Source organism: Gossypium arboreum, chromosome 6, assembly GCF_025698485.1.
Source record: "Gossypium arboreum isolate Shixiya-1 chromosome 6, ASM2569848v2, whole genome shotgun sequence".
NCBI lineage: Eukaryota > Viridiplantae > Streptophyta > Magnoliopsida > Malvales > Malvaceae > Gossypium > Gossypium arboreum.
The window spans coordinates 49526884-49550268 of NC_069075.1; the positions used below are offsets into that span (position 1 = coordinate 49526884).

The following is a 23385-nucleotide window of genomic DNA, read 5'->3' on the forward strand; positions in this document are numbered from 1 at the left end:
GTTTTAAGTTCTATGTTTTTGTATTATATTCTATGTCTTTGTATTATTATTATTCATGATTATTATTAATAACAATATTTTCTTAAAAAAATAATAATAAGGTTTTTTCTTCAATTATAGGAATAAAACAAAAATAAAAATTAGTATGTAATATACCGTATACAGAACAAGTACGTATAATAAATAAATAAAAAATATAAATAGTAAATCTGTTAAAAGAAAAGCCGGGAGCAGAATAAACCTTTCTTTCTCTCTACCCATTCGCTGCTCGTCAAACATTGCACAACAAAAAATAAGATCCCAAAGAAAAAGCCAAAGCCAAGGTAAGGTAAGCCAAGAAATTTCAAGCACACATTCATCGTTTCTCCACCATTTCCATTCTACTTTCTCCCTCTTTACTCTCACAATTCCCTTTCCAATCCCCTTTCTTCCTTCCTTTGATTACTTCTTTCGTGTCTCCTACAGAAACAGAGAAGGGGTGTGGGTGGAGAAGAAACAAGAAAGAAATGCCGGCTCAGAAGCCTTCTTCCGAAGCCGTCTTCACATCAGAAGGCCGCGATCTCCTGCTTCTCGATCAGAGTATTTACAACCATGAACAACAGCCCGTAGAAACCGAAGATGCTGCTGATGGTACGCCTAAGCAACTTTGTGATTTTCGATAATCAATACGACCCGGGTTTTTCTTTTTGTTTGTTTGTTTTTGTTATTCAAGTATTGCTTTGGATTTTGCACAGAATCTGATCGCTGCCCTTCTCCTTGTAACGAGAATGAACAAGAGTAAGTTTCTTTTTTACTACTTCTGTTTCGATTTGCTATGTTTTGTTCGTTATTATTTTATTTTAAACTGTTTTTAAACCTTAATGCATTCAATGGCGGGGGGCTTTGTTCTGTTTTTGGCGATCTGCTGCATGGTTTCATTGTTGCACTTTAAAACGAAAGTTAGTGCTTCTGGGTTTACTTGCTCCTGACATGCAAACCTCCTCCACATGTATATTCATGAGTCTTCCAACTTCCTTTATATTTCCCGTTTGATTGCACTTTCCTTGCTTTATTTTTGGATGGGTACCCTTGTTTTTCAGTAAAACTGCTTAGAGTTTTGACTTGAGGTCTTCCCGAGTTAATCCTACCCTGGTTTGCACGAGAGTATTTTCATGGTTGTTTAAATACTTCTAGCTTTGTGTCACTGGGATTTGGTTTCTCCATGTAATTTTTAGGCATTTTCAGGGTTGTAACATCAGGTGAAGGTTGTTGACCAACTTTAGGACTTACGAGGCTTTCATTTAGTTGGGAAAAGGGAGGCTTTACCGCTTGGGTCAAGCTGTCTCTGCTTGATTCTTGGATCGATCTTTCTCATGCTCTCTATATAACCATTGTACGATACTACTATACTGTTGGAGTACTTTGGCTGCACCAACACTTACGGTTGCAAATATTTTATGACGATGGTGTCACTATTGATCATCTTGTCAAAATGTTGGCATTGTCAAATGTACTGAATACTTTTGCTAACTGCTAACCACTTCCTGAGTTGCTAATGTTGGGATCCCTTTTTTTCTCTTTAAATATTCAGAAGTTCTCATCTATAAGTCAGTTTGAGTGAAGTTTCACAGATGTACCATAGGATATCCAATTGTCCATGTCACCCCATTGATAGACTTTTCTTATTTGCCTGCTTTCTGAATGACAGTGGTAAATTAACCTTCCAGATAATGCCTTTCTTTGAATTTTGATTGTCGAGGAATTTAATGTAATTTATTGTGCTTGTCGGAAGCTCCAAAGTTTGGAATACCTTGATTGGTTAGATTGAATGTAAGAAATTTATCCTTAGATGATTTACACAACTCACTCTTACTTTTGTAGTAAGCAGCATTTCAAGAGTAATAATTCATCCATCGTATGAGATGCTTCTGTCACATGACATAAAATGATGTCCTTGGATGATTTGTGTTCTTTCGTTGTAGAAGATTCACTTGAGAAATATTTGTCTATAAATGCTACTTTTCTCTTTTTCTTCCCCATATTTTTCCTCTTTTCTGCAGTGAACATAATGCTTGAAGTTTTGATAAGAGCACTGTGTGAAATTGCCAAGTAATAGTGGAGTAACTTGTAGTTTATGTCTTTAAATTTATGCATGAATACATAGTCCTGTGAAATAGAATTCTGGTTAAACAGGTAATAGTGCAGTAACGTGTAGTGTATGTCTTTATGACATGTTTAATTTATGCATGAATACATAATCCTGTGAAATAGAAATAACAGGTTTAAGAATGAAACCTAATTACTTTAAAGGATGTATACTGATTTAATTTTTATTGTTTAAATCTGAAAAGGCACGTTGTACAATTAGTCCAGTGTATTTAAAGGTCCCATATCTGGCAAAATGTTTTTACAGTTATTCTGAATATAAAAAGAGAAATAGTGTGGTGGCCTATATGTTGCTTGTTAACTGCATAATATGCTAACTGTTTTTCCCTTGTGTTTCATTGCAGTCATGTTATAGTAAAATTATCTGACGTACGTAAGGAAGTGCAGTGCCCAATCTGCCTGGGTATTTTCTTTACTGATTTTTTGTTTAATATGTTAATTTTATTTTGCTGGCTACATTCTTCGTGGTAATTGACTTATTAGCATTTCTTTTTTGAACTCTTACAGTTCATCTTACAATATAGCTATCTCATGGTTGTACTTTTTTCCAAACTCCATGCATGTATATTGACGAAAATTATGTCAATATACTTACCTTAAAATGCATTTAAATTTCCGATACTAGCTTTAGCTCTCAGTCTATGAAGAAAGATAAGTATTCTTCAGTACTGGTGCATGTTCTTTTTGGCATATCTGATGTGTAAATATCAAGTCATGAAATGGCTACAATTCCTGAATTTTCATGTGTTTTGGATTCAATTTTTGGCAGTCAGTGAATCAAGTCCTAATGGTTAGGCGCTTGAGTCTTTTGTTATTCTTTTGCTACATTTGATTTTGTTAAAATTTTTTGTATGGCTTTCCCATTATCTACAATATCATGAGGTGTCGATGTTATTAGATTGCTCAACATATCTGAAAAATGGAATCAATTCTCACGCAGGACATCACTTAGAACAAGGACTATGCTTCGTCTTTTGCATTTTTACTTGTTTAAATAACATTAGTGTATAGCACATAAGCATCAACTTATGCTGACAAAAATTTCATTAACCTTTTTCTTTTGTCCAATTAAGGGATCATTCGCAAAACTAGAACTGTAATGGAATGCTTACATCGCTTCTGTAGAGAATGCATTGACAAATCTATGCGCATGGGGTATGTTCAAACTATTCCATTATTCTCACTAGTTCACTGAAACATGGATTGGATATCCTGGCCTGGTTGTAACAGTTTCTTCTGAGCTCAAAAGCTATTTATTCTTGATAATGTTTCTTGAATCTAATGGCAGGAACAATGAATGCCCTGCTTGCCGCACACATTGTGCTAGTCGCCGGTCTTTGAGAGATGATCCTAACTATGATTCCCTAATCGCAGCCTTATATCCAGATATCGACAAACATGAGGAAGAGGTATAATAATTAGGTTGATCTCTGAGTGCACTTTGGAATCTGATTTTCTATGCTATTATGAAATCTCAAACAATTCAACACTATGTGGCTTAGGAATTGACTTTGCATGAGGAGGAGAAAGCTCGGAATAAACAGGTGGATTTCTAGTTTACTCTGGTCTATTTACCTGTATGCTAATTCAAACTATCATTTGAGTCAAAATGCATTCACGTGTCTAGTACTCCCTTTCTTAAAAATAATTAAAGACAGTAAATTATAATCTGAGATAATTTGCATCAGATCCAAGCTTCAATCGCCCAGACCTTGCATCGGCAATTAGAAGTTCTGGGTAGGAAGCGAACAGTTAAAGCCAATGCGTCTGCAACTATGAGGAGATCAAACTGCCGCTATCAAAGGAGGAGAAAATATCGAACTTCTGAACCTCAAGAGTCTGATAATAACGAGGATACCAATGAAAATGGAAGCACGGGTTCATCTTTGGCTGATGAGGATCTTACTGAGGTCAAACCAAAGAGATTGAAGAGATGGGAGGGTCGGTGTTCTCAGCCTTCATCAGCTGCTAGTGCAGACGGGGTTGGTGATGAAAATGATTCTGAAGTGAATAGAGAATCCTTGGGTGTATCTGCTGCACTTAGTCCCTCAGAAAGGCTTCACTTGGGAGCAAGTGGTATTCGCAGTCACACAGCATATGGCAGTTTGAGTGGTGACGAAAATGATTCTGAAGTTAATAGAGAATCTTTGGGCTTGTTTGCAGCTCTTAATGGCCTCTCTGAAAGGCTTCATTGGGGAGCAGGCGGCATGCGCAGTAACACAAGACATGGCAGTTTGAGTGGTGGAAATGGAAAGAAAGCCCGAAACAGCCGCCTCCCAAAGTTGGTGGATTGTCTCCAGAACCTAGAGGAGAAGGATGATGAGGTAAAGTTTAATTTTTGGTTGTGATCTTTATGTAGTCTGCCCTGGTAAAGAGTCAGCAATCTCATTTATGGCTTCAGTTACGCCAAATTATGCACCTTACTGAGACCAAAATATTATTTTCATTGCTTACCAAGTTCATGAGATGATCATTAATGTTATTCCAGATTATTATCTAGTATTGAGTTGTCACTTGCTGCAATGTTTGGATTACTGATTTTCTTATTTTCTTTCAGCTGGATATCCACCTGATGCTTGTTTCAATTGATGAACAAAGAATACCCTGTTTACAGCGGCCTTACCTTTGCTGCAGGCCTACGTTGTTGGTTAGACACCTGTGCAAGGTAGTTATTCTTCGATCAGAAACCTCTTTGCTAATTTAAAACCAGTCCATTCAGACAAGCGGAAAACTAATTCTTAATTTACATCTTACCTAGTATGTAGCTCTTCAAACTGCTTTACAAGCCAGTGAAATCGAAATATACTTGGTAAAAGAGTTATATTCTACGGTCAACATGTCAACCTCTAAGATTACCAAGCCCGGTTTAGTTGAATCAGTCAGAGATAAGTTGCAAGTATTAAAAGAGGAAGAAACTTTGGGTGGACTTGGACGTCAAACTTCCAGTCATAGCCATTTGGTAAGCTCCTCTTAGAATAAATGTTCATACTTTCACAATTATTGTATCCGAAAGTATGCTAATACATGCACATAGATATGGCATGCACATTTTACAAAATTTTATACAGTTGGTTTGTGTTATTTTTCAGATTCTTGCATATCAGAAAAAGGAGAATAGAAATGGACAATGTCAAGTTTAGTGCGAGCCTTGTCAGACAAGAGCAAGATGTTTCCCGTTGCTGTTACAACATATTTGTGTATGAATATACATATACGTATATACATAGAGAGAGAGAGGGTGTTAATATAAGGAATCTGAATAGATTTTGCTTTTGATTGTTGCCATGGTTGAACTTGAGTAGTTTATCACATGCAAGCCGGGGGCAGGGGGTAGTTTAGGAGTAGTAAACCAAGTATCAGTCGCATTTGGAAGCAGATATGCATAAAAGGATTGCAATCATTAAATTTATTTATTAACCATTGTCATTTTTAATAACCAACACAAGCTGCTATTATTACCTTGATTCTCCTTACAGTGTACTGTTTTAGAATTTATTAGAGATTGAATTTTTATTTTTAAAAATAAATCAGTGTAATAATATTGATGGTAAATGGAAATTGCCAAAGCCTTATCTTGCCTTGCTTTTGCAAAGAGCCAAAGACCGGGAGATATTAACTTATTCAAGGGGGATCCTTGAATGACTAGTAAGACCTAGAATAATGACATCTATCATTATTTTGTGTCCCAAAAGTCACCTTCATTTCTCTTTCAATTTAATTTTATATTGTGTTTGTCACATCCCTTTATTTATTTATTAGTATGCTTTTTTACATCATGTTTGTTTAAGATATCCAATCAAGATATTGAAAAAAAAAATATCTAATCTAGATTTTTATCCACACATGATTGAATTTTCAATTAATAATTCAATTTTCTTGATTCATGTTCTTTTATTAAGTTAAACAATAATAGCTTACTTAAACTCATTTATAATATAACTTTTTACTATTTATATTCTTTTTTCTTTTTATTAAAGAAAATTAGATGATGGCACCATCATTATTATACATCCTCCCAGACTGCCAAAGTCTCAGACTTAATACCGATGTACGATGAAGTCTCCCTACCAAAATAGTGAACCCAAAACAAATATATTCATGTATGAAATTAAAAAAAAAATATATATATATATATATATATATATATATATAATATATAACTATCAATTTAAGAAGAAGTGCCAAATTCAGGCCCAATTGAGTATTTAAGTCTGTTTACAATAATATTTGTGTTATTTATTCATAATAAAATTAGAAATAATATTTGGTATGTTGTTAGTAAGGGTGAGTGAAACTCAATTTGATTCAAAAAATTCAAATTTCAAGTTAATCGAGTTGAGTTTTTAAAGTTCAAATCAAATTGAATTTTACAATTTGAATAACAGATTTGTGTAAATACTCTTTTGGTCCTTCTCATTTGAAAATGAACAAATTAATCTTTCTCAACAAAAATTTCAAAAAATTCAAAATAATTTTCAAAGTTATAAAATAATTTTAAAATTCAAAATATTTACAAAAATTCCAAAATTGATATATTTTTAAAATTATAATAATTTAAAAAAATTAAAGAATATATAAAGTTAGAATTTTAAAAATTTCTAAAATAGTAATTTTGGGGAATTAAATAAATTAATTAATAATTCAAGTTTATATATTAAAGCATCTTATTTTTTTATTATATTTCTTTGAAAAAAATTTCAAATATATATGGTTTCAAAATTATGTGCTCTAACATGAAATTAGTTATAGTTATATTGTAACAAGATTTTAATTTGACATTTTAATTTTTAATTTAACTCGAACAATTTCACTCAATTTGGTTTGACTCAAATTTCATTTCACTCGACTCGATTCGAAAAAAATTCAAATTGAGTTAGGATGATAAAATAGGACTCATCAACTCGATTAACTTGAAATTTTTCACTCAATTCAATCGAACGCTCACCCCTAACTGTCAGTGGAGTTTTTAAATTTTACAAGTAAGGTTAAGGATTGATAAGTGTCCTATAAGAGTATAATATAATATTAAAAAAGATACATAACAATTTTTTAAGGTTACTTGTGAAATAAAAAGTACCCAACCAAAATATCAAATACTAACAATTGACCTATATAATTGTTAACATTTATATTTTATTATTTCATATTTAAAAATAAGAAAAAATTAATTGTTTCCAGACACTTTAGTTTATGTTCAATGTTAATTTATTTTAATGTTCAAAAATAGATTAATTTAACTATTAGTAAAATTAATTTGAGTTAAACAAAAATAAAGGAAAACGAATTTAGCTTGAGGTTAAACTATCCTTCTTGTCTATGTACTATTCATATAATTAGAATTTAGTCCTTTAATTTTTATTTACAATAATTGTTATCTAATTTTCAAATTTCAAAATTCAAGCAACATCGATAAAATTCTTCTATTAAATTTACTTGTATGACATTTTGAAATAAAAAAATTTTTCACTTGATAGTCATGTAACAAAAAATGATATTGTAATGAACATGAATTTAATGGTGCTGACAATTAGATTTAAAATTTAAATGAACACAAAGTATAAGGACTTAAACACAAATTCAATATTTCTACTTCAAAAAAAGAAAATCTATTAATTCAAGTAGGGTTGGTTTACAAATTACGGAAGAAAAAGGACAAAAGGTAGGGGAGAATTTCAAAGAAAAGGACCTATCAATTACCAATTACATTAAGTAGTCATTATGAAACTTTAACTTAAAATTTGAATGTATGTGCAAATCTATTTAGATTTAAATTTTTTTTTGGATATATCATAATATTGATTCAGATAATATTTACTACTAAATAACATGAATTTGAAGTTTTAATATTGAGTTAATATATAAATTGTATGCATTATTAATTTGGTGAATTTTCAAAGGTTGTGATGAAATGGGTAAGCAAATAGATCCCCGCCACCTCACCACACCACCTTAATCCTTATCCACTTTTCTTACCTAAATAATGCAATCCACAAAAATGTTCACATCAAGTTAAAAACCCAAAATTAATTAATAAGTTGATGTTCCAATCACATACTAACGCAACATCATTCATACAATACCCCTTCCCTTTATTTAATAATTATTTAATATAGCAGCAGCTGCCGCCGCTCACGGCCGGGATCTTGAATGACATAAGGTCATCGACCACCCTGCGCTGCCGCTTACTCTTTTAAACATCTTACTTACTACTACTACTAAATTGACCCATTGAAGAACTTTTAAAAAGGACGATATATATATTTACATGCAAATCCTGCTCCTTCAGTAGCTGCAACCTTCTGCTAGTGGTTTTGCTACCATCCGCCGCCGTCAGCCACCGCCTAATCAACGGTGATGCTTGCTCCGGGTCTCCCCGCTGTAAAGCCTGCATCCCATCCCATCCGGACCAAACTTTCTTCTTAAATTTTAGTTAACACCCAGAAATTAGATCCATGCAAATTACACTAATTATTAATCTTTGGTTATTTATCATCTTATAGTAAATTGACAAGAATAATTAAAAAGAAAAGCTTATAAATGGATTAATGTAATAATTACAGCATACTGTTATTTCCACGCAGCTACCAAACAAAGAGCCAAGTTTTCCGGCATGATCTGTCTCTGAGCCTCCGTTTGGTTGCTGAGAAAACGTTAGGAAAAAAAAAAAACAAACAGGAAAGTTTTTGAGGCTTCCTTTTTGAAAAACTCTTCATTTTTGTACTATATATTAAAAAGAATCCAAATTCCAAAACATCTGGTTAATATATATATATATATATATGACTCTTCTATGATTAATTTTCTCAGCAACCAAACAGATGGGGATCACAAACATCCAAAAAGCAAAATCAAAGTCCCACTTATATATATCCAATTATCCAAGCTAGCATGCATGCAAATAACTGAACAAGAAAAAAAATCTGTACGAACCAGTCATAAACAGTAGGAGAGTTAGGTTGAGGCTTGTCGAAAACTTCAGCGCCAATACCTTTGGTTGCAAGGTTGCTACCTGGATTGAACACGCTCCTCCACACGTTGTCCCTACGAGCCGACACCGGCGTCGATGGTGTCCCAGGTGTCGTCGGACTCGTCGGCATCGCCATTGATGAAGCCTCATCTAATGAAAAGATTCAATTTCAGAGTGAAACTTAAATGTCCACAATACAAATGATGAAATGCAAAAGCTAATTGTTTTTACCTTTGGTGGACAAGGGTGGGGTGGTGGTGATCTTCCTCAGCCGGCCAAGGCCACGTTCCGGTTGAGGTCCGGCCACTACATCATCCCAAAGTTTCTCTAGCAGAACCATTTTTCTTTTCTTTCAATTATATCTCTTCTCTGTTTGTGTTTTTAGTGCTTTTGGGTGGCTTTTATTTGGCGGCATATATAGAGGAAGATTCAGCCCAAAATATCTTTCCTGCCTACTAATATGGATATTGATTTTTGCTATTTCCAATCATTTGCTATCCGGACAACATTCATTTATTACTTTAATTTTAAGATATAAATTATTATTTTACATATTGTAAGTAAAAATTACAAAGGAGTATTACGATTGTTTTAAATATATATTTTGATTTTTTAAAAATTAAATAAGAATATTTTGATTAGATGCAATTGTATATAAAAATTTTAATTTTAATTTAATTATATAAAGAAAGTCCTAACTATTAGTTTACTTATTATATATATAAACAATTATATTTATTTATTATGAAGATGATTGATTTTTTCTAAATGTGTTAGTGTATTTTCATATTGCTTGCTACTTTTAATTAAAATTAGTTTAAAATAAACTAACTAAAAAATAGGATATAATTTTTAGTTTAGTGGGTACAATTAATTAAGCTTTAATTCTTAATTCGTTTAATTATACCAAAAGAGAGTTATTATACAAAATTGAAAATGTACTATTTAAATAAAAATCTTTAAATTTTAATGAATATTGGCAATAGAAGATTGAAGAGTGGAGATATGGAAACGGATGGATAAGAATGAGTAAAGGGAAAGGGACCCGCAAAATAGTATTCTCAATTAAAAATCAGAAGAGAAGAGGAGAGAGTGGGTTAAAGGTTTCAGTCACAAGTGTGACCCTCTCATACAAGTTTTGTCCTATTCTTCTCGACAGCATCATCATGTATTACAAGATGACACGTGGATCTCATTCCCTTACATCATTATGGAACTTCTTTCAATGAGCTTTTCATAATAGTTTATGTAATTAATTACTTAAATTCTTACGAAATTTATAATATTTTATTTAATTGGCTGATATATATTTTTTAAAGAAAACTGTCAAAATATATTAAAGAGAATCTCAGGCCACCCAAAAGCAAGAGAGTAAGAATACCCTCCATTTTAGATTAACCCAACCCTTTGCATGCTTGGAAAAGAATCGTTCTAAATTTTCGATGCTAGTGAATCGCTCTAAATCTGGAACATTCTGCAAATTACTAGTTTCAGTTTCAGTTTCAGTTTCAGTTTCAGTTTCAAGATTACTAGCCATTCTTCAACACAACCAAGGTTCGTCTATGCATAGATTGTCTATCCATTTGCACCATTTCCTGTACTGCCACTGGAACTTCCACCACCCACCACACATTTCAGTTCCGACTTAACCCTTCTCTGGCCAACAGGTGAGCCATTCTATTACCTCCTCTTTTTATATGTTGAAATTTAATTCATTCAAACATAAATGTAACACTTTCATACTTAACTCGATTGTCGGGTCACAACACCATGGTATTATATTTATTGCCAGAGTAATTGCTATTAAATTCAATTTATTTTATCATTTTAATCGCGTTACTAAGATTAAATAGAGTTTAAAACATAATTAAAAAATCTATATTAATTCAATTCGAACTTTCGATGGCACTTATAACAATTTATAATTGAATTAGGACTAAATTACAAAATTTTCAAAACCCCGATCTGTCCTTGTGACGTTTCGGTTTCTCATTACGATGTCACTCATTGACTTGAGTTCGTCACAACGTGGTACATTCGACGTCGCGATGTGCACCCTATTTCGTCAATTTTTCCATACTTCAATTTTTTTTTACCACCTAAGTCTTGTTTAATTAACATATTCCAGATCAACTCAACTAATGCATCATTCATATCATTCACATGTATCTATTTTTATATTTCAACATCATTTGATTCTCAATCAAATTTATGAGATTAGCACTACTTTTAAAATTTTACACATAAGCCCATTAAATCATCATAAAACAATTATTCACTTAATGTTTCATCAATTCATTTACACTTTACTTGTATATTAGCAATTCCATCATTTATAAAAACTTTTTAATATTACGCTTTTTATTATTTTTCCTCCACCTTCTCTCCATTTGACATCTTATAAGTGTATATATATTTATACGAGTGTTTATAACTTCTAGTATAGCATGCTTATATCCAACATTAATTATGTTTTCACTAATTACATATTTTTAACAGGGTTGTCCACTAGAGTAGTAGTCACTAAATTATTTATATCTTGACCTACAAAATTTGAAATTAAGATTTGCTTTTTGTTTTTGAAACTAGACTCAATGAAATTTTTACAACAAAATTTTAAGAATTTCTACTTAAGTCAATTAATATAGTTTATTCTTTAAATCTTCCCCTGTTCTACTGCTAGGCAACTATGACCATTCTTCACTAAAAAATTATTATCTTTTAGCATAATTCTTGTATTAAGTTTCTATTTTTTCCCTTGAAAATAGACCCATTAAAATTTTATTCATATGAATTTCATCTCCTAAACATTTTTGTACAATTTATAATGATTTTTCAAAGTTAGAACACGGGAACCCAAAATTATTCTGATCTTGTCTCACAAAAATTATTATATAGCATAATCTACAATTCCATTGCTTACACCATTTCTTTTATGCAAAACTAGACTAAATAGGATGTAATTTCATACTTGATTCAACCTCTAATTTGATTTCTAAATTTTTTGGTGAATTTTCAAAGTTTAGTTACTTCTGTTGTCCAAAAACTATTTTAGTAGAAACATTTTCTTTTCCTTGGTTCTTTTGCACTAACTTTCATCTAATCATATATATTTATTATACTTTTAGTTACTGTCCAAGTTAATCACTTATATTTATATGTTGATAATATATTCATTTCTTTACCTTAATATGTATGTAACACCCCCAACCCTTATTCATCGTCGTAATAGGGTTATGGAGCATTACCGGACATTACAGATCAAATACGAACAATTCATAATTATTCAATCATAAACATCATAATTCAATTAACTTCATTTGAGCCAAATATAATTTCATACCAAAACATACTATTTATAATCTTAATATAGCACATAAACTTATATATAAGTAACCAACAACATTTTGTAACATATTTTAAAAACATTTCCCAAAATGACAAACTCAAACATCCTAGGTACATGCCATTTACTAAAAAGAAAATATACTTCACCACTTTGAATTCGAGATCGGATCTGGATGCTGATTCAACGATTGCACTTTAACCTAACCTGCGCACGGAAACAAAACGTACGCTGAATATAAAATTCAGTGGTTTTTTTATAATCCGAATACTTTAGAGAAAATAATATTATAAAACATACACATTTAACTTTATGTGAACATTAATCAATCAATCATTCAATTCTTTTTTTTTTCATCAATAGCTAATTCAAATATATTTTTCACTTTGAATCACATAACATTTAGCAATAGCAATTCTCTTTTCACGAACATTGTAACACCCCTTACCCAAATCCGAGGTCGGGACTGGGCACGAGGCATTACCATACTTAATCACATGCATACAATCGTTTCCAAGTCACCAAGACTTAATCAAATTTAAAGCTCTTTCGAACTTTGTTTAAACTCCTTAATGTGGGCCTACGAGGCCTCAAACTTTCATTGGAAACCATTTGGAACCAACTCAGGTCCTTAAATTGACTAAATAAAAATAACTGTTGTAACAAGGCACACATCCGTGTGGAAGGGAAACAGGCTCGTGTGGTCATTACAGCATGGCTGGGTTGATGGCCCGTGTGACACACACACGGCCTAAGCATCTAGGGACATGCCCGTGTCCCATACTCGTGTGAATTAAATTTTAAATTCGAACCTACAGGGGTTTTCACATGGCCTGACACACGCCCGTGTTTAAGGCACGTTTCCCTCACACAGCCATGACACGCCCGTGTCTAAAAACCTTGACATTCTATTTCTGACGTCAGCATCCAATTTAAGGCACATTGCCGAGGCACACGCCCGTGGCCAGAGGCCGTGTCCTTCACATGGCTGAGACATGCCGTGTCTTTACCTGTGTGTTTACTACCATGCAACTGACTTGAAATTTTTACATACAGGGGACACATGGCCAGACAACACGCCCGTGTGTCAACCCATGTGGACAATATATGGCAATCTACCAAGCCCTTTGCCACTCTGAAACACAACATGACAACAACCATAGCTAAAGTCTATATACAATTCTTGTATTCAACCATACCAACAATTTCTCATTCATGAAAGACTACTTTGCATTCATATAATAACTTCCAATATTAGCCATTTTTCATGGCCTTGTACAAAATGAGTCAAATATTAAAGCAAGCCAACACATTTGGCCCAAAACAACGTGACACTAAAACAAAACCAAAGGGTACTATACATGCCATAATCAACAATAAAAGATCTAACTGTATCAAGTGCTTCGGATGATAGTGTGACTGGCTTCTTTAATGTAGACAAGGATCCTCGAGCTATTTTGGCGACACTATAAGAAAATGGAAAGAAAATAGGGTAAGCATAAAGCTTAGTAAGTTGCATGAAAATAAACATAAACTAATCATTATAAACAATATGCTCATAACCTTTCATAGCTTATTCATGAATACTATAAATAGATGAAGGTACAACTTACTCATCGTCATCCATTACATTTCATATAGGTACCTATACCACTCATCACATGATCATAACTTTTCTCATCTCGATATAAAATCATAAATCTTTTGTTGAACCATTTGGAATTCTACTGGATACTCAATAGCCCTAACATGGGTTAAGATGCCGACGCCATGTCCCAGACATGGTCTTACACTGGCTTTTATATAGCGAGGCCAATGCTATGTCCCAGACAGGTCTTATACTGGCTCTCATCTATCGGTGTCGATGCCATGTCCCAGATAGGTCTTACACTGACACACAACAAGCTGACGCCATGTCCCAAACAGGTCTTACACTAGCTTGTATATCGTGAGGCCGATGCATGTCCCAGGCATGACTTACACTAGCTCTTGTCTCAACGCCGATGCATGTCCCAGACATGTCTTACACTGGCTTAAATATCTCGAGGCCGATGCATGTCTCAGACATGTCTTACACTGTCTCTCATACTATGGCTAATGCATGTCCCAGACATGTCTTACACTAGCACACATATCACCCATTATCACTGTACAAATATCCAAGTCTATTCCAAATGTTCAACAAAAATCTTTACAACGTAAATTTCTCGGCGTGTATCCTCATATTCCAAATCAAGACAATTTATGTCATACCAACTCAATTACACATCATAAAGATATAGTTGCATTATTAACATAACCTTGGATCACAAAATGTAGGCGACTAGTCGGTTTTAGTCTACTTGCTTGGCTTTCCCCCAGTCTAAGTTCAGATGTTGTATTTCTTGATCTAAAATAATAAAAAGTCATCCATTTAATCACTAGATAATTTACTCAAGAAACAATTCACATTTTTGGCAAATTTACCATTTTGCCCCTAGATTTTTACAAAATGACCATTTTACCCCTAGGCCCGAAAATCTATTTTTATCGAGTTTCCTTATTATTCAAGCCTAATCGACAATTTATCTATCTTATGACAACCCCAAAATTCCAATATTTCACAATATTACTGTAACACCCCGTACCCGAGTCCGTTACCGGAATCGAACACAAGGTGCACACAAACTTAGTTTAACTATCTTCACAGTCCATTTAGAAATTTCCAGACAAGCTGGTTACTGCATCAGTATCGCCTTAAAAATCATATCTTGAGTTTCAAAGCTCGAAAATTTGTTTCGTAATTTTTCCCTGAAACTAGACTCATATTTCCATCTACAGATTTTTTTATAGAATTTTTGGTTGAGCCAATTAGTACAGTTTATTAGTTAAAGTCTCCCCTGTTGCAGGGATCGACTACACTGACCTTCGTGCGTTACGAATTGGATATCTCCCTGTACAGGGCTTCAATACTGATGCCGTTTGTTTCTATAGAAACTAGACTCAGAGAGGAATTTATACATATATGGCATGACTCCTAATTATCTCTGGTTAATTTACAATGAATTTCTAAAGTAGGAACAGGGGATCCAGAAACCGTTCTGGCCCTGTTTCACGAGAACTTTAATATCTCTTAACATATAATTCATATGATAGTTTCGTTTCTTCCATATGAAAGTAGATTCATCAAGGTTCATTTACATAATTTATTCACTATTTAATTCGATTCCTACAATTTTTAGTGATTTTTCAAATCCACACCACTGCTGCTGTCAGCATCTGTTTTTCAGGTAAACCTTACCTATTTCGTGGTTTCTATGGACCAACTAGAGTTTTGTCATACATAGGTCCACACATAATCATTTTTAGCCATTCCAATGGCTGATCATTTGCTCACACTTCCATTCAGTCCGTAGTCACATCATAAAACCATACATATATACATAAGCACAAATGGTCTAATGCCATACTCCACTTTTACGAGCCATTTTCGCATGGTCGTACACATACATCACAAAAGTACTTAAAACGCAACAAAAGGGTAGTCCTATACATGCCATTTCAAAGCTCAATCAAAATTGTACCAAAGGGGCTTTGATAGTGTGGATGACTTCGACTTCGTTGATCCCGAATCCGATAGCTAACGAGCGAAACCTATAAAACAGAGAGCCAAAGCAAGCGGGTAAGCATTTTAATGCTTAGTAAGTCTCAAGCAATGGAATCAGCTTTGACTAACGTATTACATTCACATGGCTAAATGAATCACTTTATTAATACACATTCCCATAATCATACTTATTTCACATTACCGACCCTTATGTTCATACACAAAAGAACAACTTAGCCAAAGGCGGTAGCTCGTTTATCAATCGAGCGCATACTTACTTGTAAGGACTCAACTAATTCAAGCACATACAAACATACCTCATTGCTGGAAATTTCACAAGTGTATAAACTGAAATTTTTACAGCAAGATTGCTCACTTCGAATCACGTACCTTGAGTTTAACCGGATATAGCGACTCGCTCGATTGTCTTGGGACCTAGCCGGTTATAGTGATTCATACGATTGCCTTGGTCTTAACCCGGTTTGGTAACTTGCACAAATGCCTTGGTCTTAGCCGGATATAACAACTTCATACGAATGCCTTGGTCTTAGCCGGATATAATTACTAGCATAATTGCCTTGGGACTTAGCCGGATATCATTCCAATGTTCATTTACACATATATCAATAATCAAGACACATCCATAATTCATTTTCGTTACTAAGGCTCTAACACAAAATATTTATCAAACCTTTACAATTTCGGCTCAATAGCCACACACACAAGGAGCATGATTTCAATATAATTCAAGTAGGGTCATTACTCAAGACTTACCTTGGATGTTGTCGGCGATTTCGACGGCTACTCGACTACTTTTTCCTTCCCTTTATCGGATTTAGCTCCCCTTTGCTCTTGAGCTTAATTTGACAAATAAATCGATTTAATCATTTGAGCATCGAAAGAGGAATTCAAGGTACTTAGTCAATATATATACTCATTAGGCATCAAAGTCGCATATGTACGAAATCGGAATCGAACTCAACACATTAGTTAATATTCCTCTTAGCGAATTTTCTAAGCCAAGAATAGGCATCAATATGCTTGCCTCTAACCGAATGCATGCACACCAATTTCCCCTCATGTGGCCGAATATACATGTCCATGTTGAGGCCAATTATACACTAATACCACACAAAACAGCATACATTTTACTACTAACGCATTACATATCGTAGCTCAATACACCTCTCTCATTTACTTCATAACCAAACATCATCACAAGCAAATATACACTTGAAATAGTATATATGTCATACCAATACATCATGTGCAAACATATATTCATGTAGGTGCAAGGGCGAATTCTCAAGTGGCTTATATCCAAATATACACACATATCCAAAGCTTAAATCTTACTTACCATGCAACATGCATGAATCATACTTATGGATATACCATGGCGAATACCACAACAACATAATTTTGGTCATGATTAAACAAAGAACTTAGTATCTCCTTCAAAAATGCTAAAAGAAAATCTAAGAGTCCTCAATCCCCCATCACATGTTTCATTATCAAGCTTGATATTTAGCATGCAATGGCATTAACACCATATTCACTTTGGCGAATTTCATTCCGTGACATAGCAAAGATTTGAACCATGGGCTAACAAGAACATCAAGCTAGCAACTAAAACATGCATGAATCTCATGGCACAACCTCAAACATACCTTAATCTTGATGCAAGTATAGCCAACCTCTTCCTAATCCTCTTCCAAACCAAACATGAAGCAAAATTCCTTCCTTCCTCTAGTATTTTCGGTCAAGGGAGAAAAAATGGATGAACAAATTTTTTTTTCTTCTCTTTTCCTCAATACACGGCAAGGGGGTTTCACTCACACACACATTTTTTTTTTCTTTCTTTATCACCCATACTTATTTGTTTATTGTTTCTCCCTAATGCACCAACAAAACATGTTTCATGACATGTTTAGCCCATACACCCTTGTCATGGCCGACCATTAGCTAATAAATGGGGAAGTTGACATGCAAACCCCTCATTTTTGCATGCATGATCAACTAGTCATTACACATTTCCCCTCATACTTTTAAAGTTTACTACTAGGTCCTTTCTAGTGAAATTCACATTTATAACTCTAAATTAAAGCATCAAAATGTCACACATGAGTTAACACATATTATAGGCATCAAAATAAATATCAAATTATTTTTATGCCTCGGTTTTGTGGTCCCAAACCACATTCCGACTAGGGTCATTTTAAGGTGTCACAACTCTCCCCCACTTAAGAAATTTTCGTCCCCGAAAATCTTACCGGTAAATAGGTTTGGGTAACGCTCTTTCATAGAGCTCTCGGGTTCCCAAGTAGCTTCTTCCATCCGTGTTTGAGCCATAACACTTTTACTAACGGAACCCTTTTGTTTCGCAACTCCTTCACTTCACGAGCTAGGATACGAATCGGTTCTTCTTCATAACTCATATCGGATTGAATTTCAACCTCTGATGGACTAATTACGTGCGACGGATCAGATCTATAGCGCCGAAGCATCGAAACATGAAAGACGTCGTGAATCTTTTCAAGTTCAGGGGGCAAAATCAAACGATACGCAATTGGACCGACTCGTTCGGATATCTCATATGGCCCGATGAACCTCGGGCTCAATTTGCCTTCTGGCCAAATCTGAGTATCTTTTTCCAAGGCGAAACTTTAAGAAACACTTTATCTCCCACTTGATACTCAATGTCTTTTCGTTTCAGATCCGCGTACGACTTCTGACGATCGGAGGCTATCTTCAGATTTTCACGGATTACTTTTACTTTCATTCAGCATCTTTAATCAAATCCACTCCAAAATTTTGTTCTCACCGAGCTCGGTCCAAAACAATGGTGTACGGCATCTATGCCCGTACAAGGCCTCGTAAGGCGCCATCTTAATACTTGATTGAAAACTATTGTTGTGGCGAATTCAATCAAAGGTAAGTACCGTTCCATGAACCACTTGAACTCGAGGATGCAACATCTCAACATATCCTCAAGTATCTGAATTATCCGCTCGGATTGACCATCGGTTTGGGGTGAAAGGCGGTCTTGAAATGCAACTTGGTACCCAAAGCTTCTTGCAATTTCTTCCAAAATTGCGAGGTGAATCTCGGATCTCTATCCGACACAATGGCAATCAAGTACCCATGTAATCTCACAATCTGAGAAACGTATAATTCAGCTAGTTTATCCAATGAAAAATCCGTACGCACAGGGATAAAGTGAGCCGACTTAGTCAGTCTATCAACAACAACCCAAATCGCGTCCTTCTTACTTGCTGACAATGGCAGTCCGGACACAAAGTCCATTGTGACTCGATCCCATTTCCACTCGGGTATCGTAATCGGCTGAAGTAATCCTAAAGGCACTTGATGTTCCGCTTTCACTTGTTGACATATTAAACATCTCGAAACAAAGTCAGAGATGTCTCGTTTCATACCATGCCACCAAAACCGACATTTCAAATCGTTGTACATCTTCGTACTCCCCGGGTGGATTGCCATTCGGCTACAATGGGCTTCGTTCAGAATTATCGAAATAAGTTCCGAATTCTTTGGAACACACAGACGACTTCTGAACCTCAAACAATCGTCATCATCAATTTGAAACTCCGATTCCTTGTTCGGATCACACTCAGCCCGTTTTGCAAGCAACTCATCATCATCTTTCTGAGCTTCACGAATTTGATGAGTCAACAATGGTTTGGCCTTTAATTCGGCTATAACACATTATCGGGTAGGATAGACAAGTGTACATTCATCGCTCGTAAAGCAAACAGTGATTTCCGGCTTAAGGCGTCTGCAACCACATTAGCCTTTCCCGGGTGATAATCAATGACGAGCTCATAATCTTTTAACAACTCGAGCCAACGTCTTTGTCGCAGATTTAAGTCTCTTTGAGTCATCAAATATTTGAGACTTTTGTGATCCGAATACACATGGCACTTCTCACCAAATAAGTAATGTCGCCATATCTTTAAGGCGAATACGATGGCAGCCAATTCGAGATCATGGGTCCGATAATTTTTCTCATGTGACTTTAATTGTCTCGACGCGTAGGCCACAACTCGACCTTCTTGCATCAATACGCAACCTAACCCAAGTAGGGAGGCGTCACTATAAATGACAAACTCTTTGCCGATTCGGCGTACTAAAACTGGAGCTTCATCAAATGAGTTTTCAATTGATTGAAACTTTTCGACACATTTCCGTCCATTCAAACTTGACATCCTTCGAAGCGGTTTACGTCATGGGTGTGGCTATCATCGAGAATCCTTTTACAAACCGTCGGTAATGTAACCAAGTCCCAAAAAGCTCGAACCTCGATAATATTTCTTGGAGGTTTCCGTTAAGTATGGTTGTAATTTTGCTCGGTCGACTCGAATACCCGATCACGATACCACATGACCCAAAAAGCTAACCTTTCTTAACGAACTCGCACTTGCTGAACTTAGCATATAACCGCTTATCCGTAAAATTTGCAACACCAATCTCGGTGCTCGCATGTTCGGTCTCATCTCTTGAATAGACCAAGATGTCGTCAATGAACACAACTATGAACCGATCCAAATATGGTCGAAGATCCGATTCATCAAATCCATAAATACCGCAGGGCATTAGTGAGCCCAAGCGGCATCACTAAGAACTCGTAGTGACCATATCTCGCTTACAAGGCGGTTTTGGGTATGTCCGAATCTCGGATTCATGGCGATAATAGCCCGATCTCGGATCTATTTTTGAGAACACCGAGGCTCCTTCAGTTGATCGAACAAATCATCGATCTGTGATAACGAATACTTGTTCTTTATTGTCACTTTATTAAGCTGACGATAGTCGATGCACAACCTCATGGTTCCGTCCTTCTTTTTCACAAACAACACTGGTGCACCCCAAGGTGAAAAACTCGGGCGAGCAAAGCCTCTATCCACCAACTCTTGCAACTGAGCTTTCAACTCCTTTAATTCCGTTGGTGCCATACGATACGGAGATATCAAAATCGGTGTGGTCCCAAGTACAAGCTCAATGCCAAACTCTATCTCTCGAACAGGTGGCAAACCTGGTAATTCTTCGGGAAAAACATCCGGGTATTCACAAACCACCGGCACAGATTCGGGTTTTATTTCTAACTCCTTATCATCAAGTACATACGCAAGGTATGCTTCGCACCCTTTTCTTACATACTTCTGGGCCAACATTGATGACATTACAGCTGGCAACCCCTTCAAGTCCGTAGGTTCAACTCGGATCGTCTCGTTATTTGCGCACCTCAAATCAATAGTCTTACTTTTGCAATTCACAACCGCATCATGCACGGTCAACCAATCTAACCCAAGAATAGCATCAAATTCATCGAACGGCAAAAGCATCAAGTCCGCCGGAAAATAAGAACCTCAATTACTAGGGACATTTCTTACACACTTTGTCGACCAAACGCGTAACGACCCAAAGGATTTGACACCGAATTACGAACTCATGAGACTCAATAGGTAAAGTCTTCTTGGATGCTAAGGTTTCGCATATATAAGAATGAGTAGAACCGGGGTCAATCAAAGCAATCACATTAGTATCAAAGAGAGTGAAAGTACGGTAATAACATCTGGCGAGGAAGCATCCTCACGTGCGCGTATAGCATAAGCCCTAGCAGAGGCGCGAGCCTCGGATCTGGTCGTAACATCTCTAGATCCTCTCGACCACCACTAGCATTGCCCGTATTTCGGATGGTCTACCTCGGCGGTGGTAGCACCGGTTTCCCACTCGATTTGTATTCTGCTCGGACAACCTCGGGCAATCTTTAATAAAGTGGTCGACCGATCCGCACTTGTAACAGAGTGGTCACGGAACCTCTGACTTCGAATGCCATTTGCCACAATGTCGACACTCCGTTCGTCTCGGCGTTCATTCCCAACACTGGCGGCCAAAGTGCCTCGTGTACCCATGAGGGGTCGATCACGATCTCGTCTAAAAGGCCCGAAGCGCCTCTAGGCCGCCCACATCATCTCTAAATTTCTTGATACATGTTGAAGAGACTTTCCGAGGATCTTTTGAAACTCTCTAGTTCCCACATCAACTTTTTGTTTTTCTTTTCTAAGCTCTTGACTTTACAAGCTCGCTCAACAAGTACTACTGAACTCTCGTATTTCAAGAATGCCAACGAACATTTTATGTCTTCATTCAGCCCATCCTCGAGCGTTTACATGATGACCTCGGATGAAACACATTCCGGCGTATCTACTAAGTCTAACAAATTTTCGCTCGTAATCGATGGCGACATAGAACCTTGCTTAAGCTCAAGAAATTCCTTCCGTTTTTGATCAACAAATCTCGATGATATACTTTTTCCAAACTCGGTTTGGAAAAACTCCCAATTACTTGCTCTCGGGGCAACAAGTCGAGTGCTCCACCAATAGTAGGCGAAATCACGTAGCAAGGAGATAGCACACTTTAGGCATTCATCGGTGTACAAGATAGCTCATCGAGTGCCGGATAGTGTTGTCCAACCAAAATTCAGCTTGCTCGGCATCGTCGCTATCCGTAGCTTTAAATTCAGTAGCCCCATGTTTTCGGATTCTATCAATGGGGCTTATTCGACCTTATTAGGTCGATTCTAGGAGGCATTGTAGGTCTTGAAATGTGTTTGTTGAGAATGGAGGTTGTGGAACAGTAGTATTAGTTCGAATGTATTGGTTGAACCAATCATTCATCACGCTATAAAAGGCTTGCCTAGCCTCATCATTCGGATTGCTAGCAACAAGTTGAGAGTCATTGGCGCTGTCCCTTGTCTTGAGGGAGCAGCGCCACACTCTCCACATCATCAGCTATCGCTCGGTTGGGATCGGGATCCATTACTATAAATAAACACAATTTCAAACGTCAAATCACCACACTATCAAATAATCACGAGAAAATGGCATGTATAGCTAGACCCAAACACATTACGGTAGTCCTAGAATCGACTAAACCGTAGCTCGATACCAATAAAATTGTAACACCCGTGCCGAGTCCGTTACGGAATCGAACACAAGGTGCACACAAACTTAGTTTAACTATCTTCACAGTCCATTTAGAAATTTCCAGACAAGCTGGTTCTTTGCGTCGGTGTCGCCTTAAAAATCATATCTTGAGTTTCAAAGCTCGAAAATTTGTTTCGTAATTTTTCCCTGAAACTAGACTCATTTTCCATCTACAGATTTTTTTATAGAATTTTTGGTTGAGCCAATTAGTACAGTTTATTAGTTAAAGTCTCCCCTGTTGCAGGGATCGACTACACTGACCTTCGTGCGTTACGAATTGGATATCTCCCTGTACAGGGCTTCAATACTGATGCTGTTTGTTTCTATAGAAACT

At 35.8% G+C, this 23385-nt stretch overlaps 2 protein-coding genes across 8 annotated transcripts; one reads left to right on the forward strand and one right to left on the reverse strand.

Annotated features, from left to right (window-relative positions):
- Positions 1-213: 213 nt before the first annotated feature.
- Positions 214-5590, forward strand: LOC108484273 (putative E3 ubiquitin-protein ligase RING1a). Of its 2 annotated transcripts, none has more exons than XM_053029995.1 (11): positions 214-323; positions 466-630; positions 735-777; positions 2490-2548; positions 3219-3300; positions 3434-3554; positions 3648-3689; positions 3834-4469; positions 4703-4810; positions 4904-5104; positions 5235-5590. In XM_053029995.1, exons 2-11 carry the CDS (start codon positions 507-509, stop codon positions 5283-5285), a joined length of 1467 nt encoding a protein of 488 aa, XP_052885955.1. In that variant the 5' UTR covers positions 214-323; positions 466-506; the 3' UTR covers positions 5286-5590. The 2 variants fall into 2 exon arrangements, with proteins under 2 accessions (XP_052885955.1, XP_017643490.1); XM_017788001.2 differs by having other exon boundaries at positions 231-328.
- A 2564-nt stretch (positions 5591-8154) lies between these two features.
- LOC108484143 (auxin-repressed 12.5 kDa protein-like) lies at positions 8155-9550 on the reverse strand. 6 transcript variants are annotated; one of them, XM_053029517.1, is made up of 4 exons: positions 9344-9550; positions 9076-9262; positions 8711-8785; positions 8155-8530 (listed from the first exon to the last, which is right to left on the reverse strand). In XM_053029517.1, the coding sequence occupies exons 1-3, from the start codon at positions 9450-9452 to the stop codon at positions 8713-8715; spliced, it is 369 nt and encodes a 122-aa protein (XP_052885477.1). In that variant the 5' UTR covers positions 9453-9550; the 3' UTR covers positions 8155-8530; positions 8711-8712. The 6 variants fall into 6 exon arrangements, with proteins under 6 accessions (XP_052885477.1, XP_052885476.1, XP_052885478.1 ...); XM_053029516.1 differs by having other exon boundaries at positions 8704-8785; XM_053029518.1 differs by having other exon boundaries at positions 8155-8563; positions 8704-8785.
- Positions 9551-23385: the final 13835 nt, after the last annotated feature.

Excerpts from the sequence above, each read along its gene's own strand:
- LOC108484143 (XM_053029517.1), bottom strand. The coding sequence starts at position 9,452 with ATGGTTCTGCTAGAGAAACTTTGGGATGATGTAGTGGCCGGACCTCAA. Across the intron at positions 9,263-9,343 it reads CCCACCCTTGTCCACCAAAG|ATGAGGCTTCATCAATGGCG; the intron begins GTAAAAACAATT and ends TCTTTTCATTAG. Across the intron at positions 8,786-9,075 it reads TCTCCTACTGTTTATGACTG|CAACCAAACGGAGGCTCAGA; the intron begins GTTCGTACAGAT and ends ACGTTTTCTCAG.
- LOC108484273 (XM_053029995.1), top strand. The coding sequence starts at position 507 with ATGCCGGCTCAGAAGCCTTCTTCCGAAGCCGTCTTCACATCAGAAGGC. Across the intron at positions 2,549-3,218 it reads GCAGTGCCCAATCTGCCTGG|GGATCATTCGCAAAACTAGA; the intron begins GTATTTTCTTTA and ends TGTCCAATTAAG. Across the intron at positions 5,105-5,234 it reads CTTCCAGTCATAGCCATTTG|ATTCTTGCATATCAGAAAAA; the intron begins GTAAGCTCCTCT and ends GTTATTTTTCAG.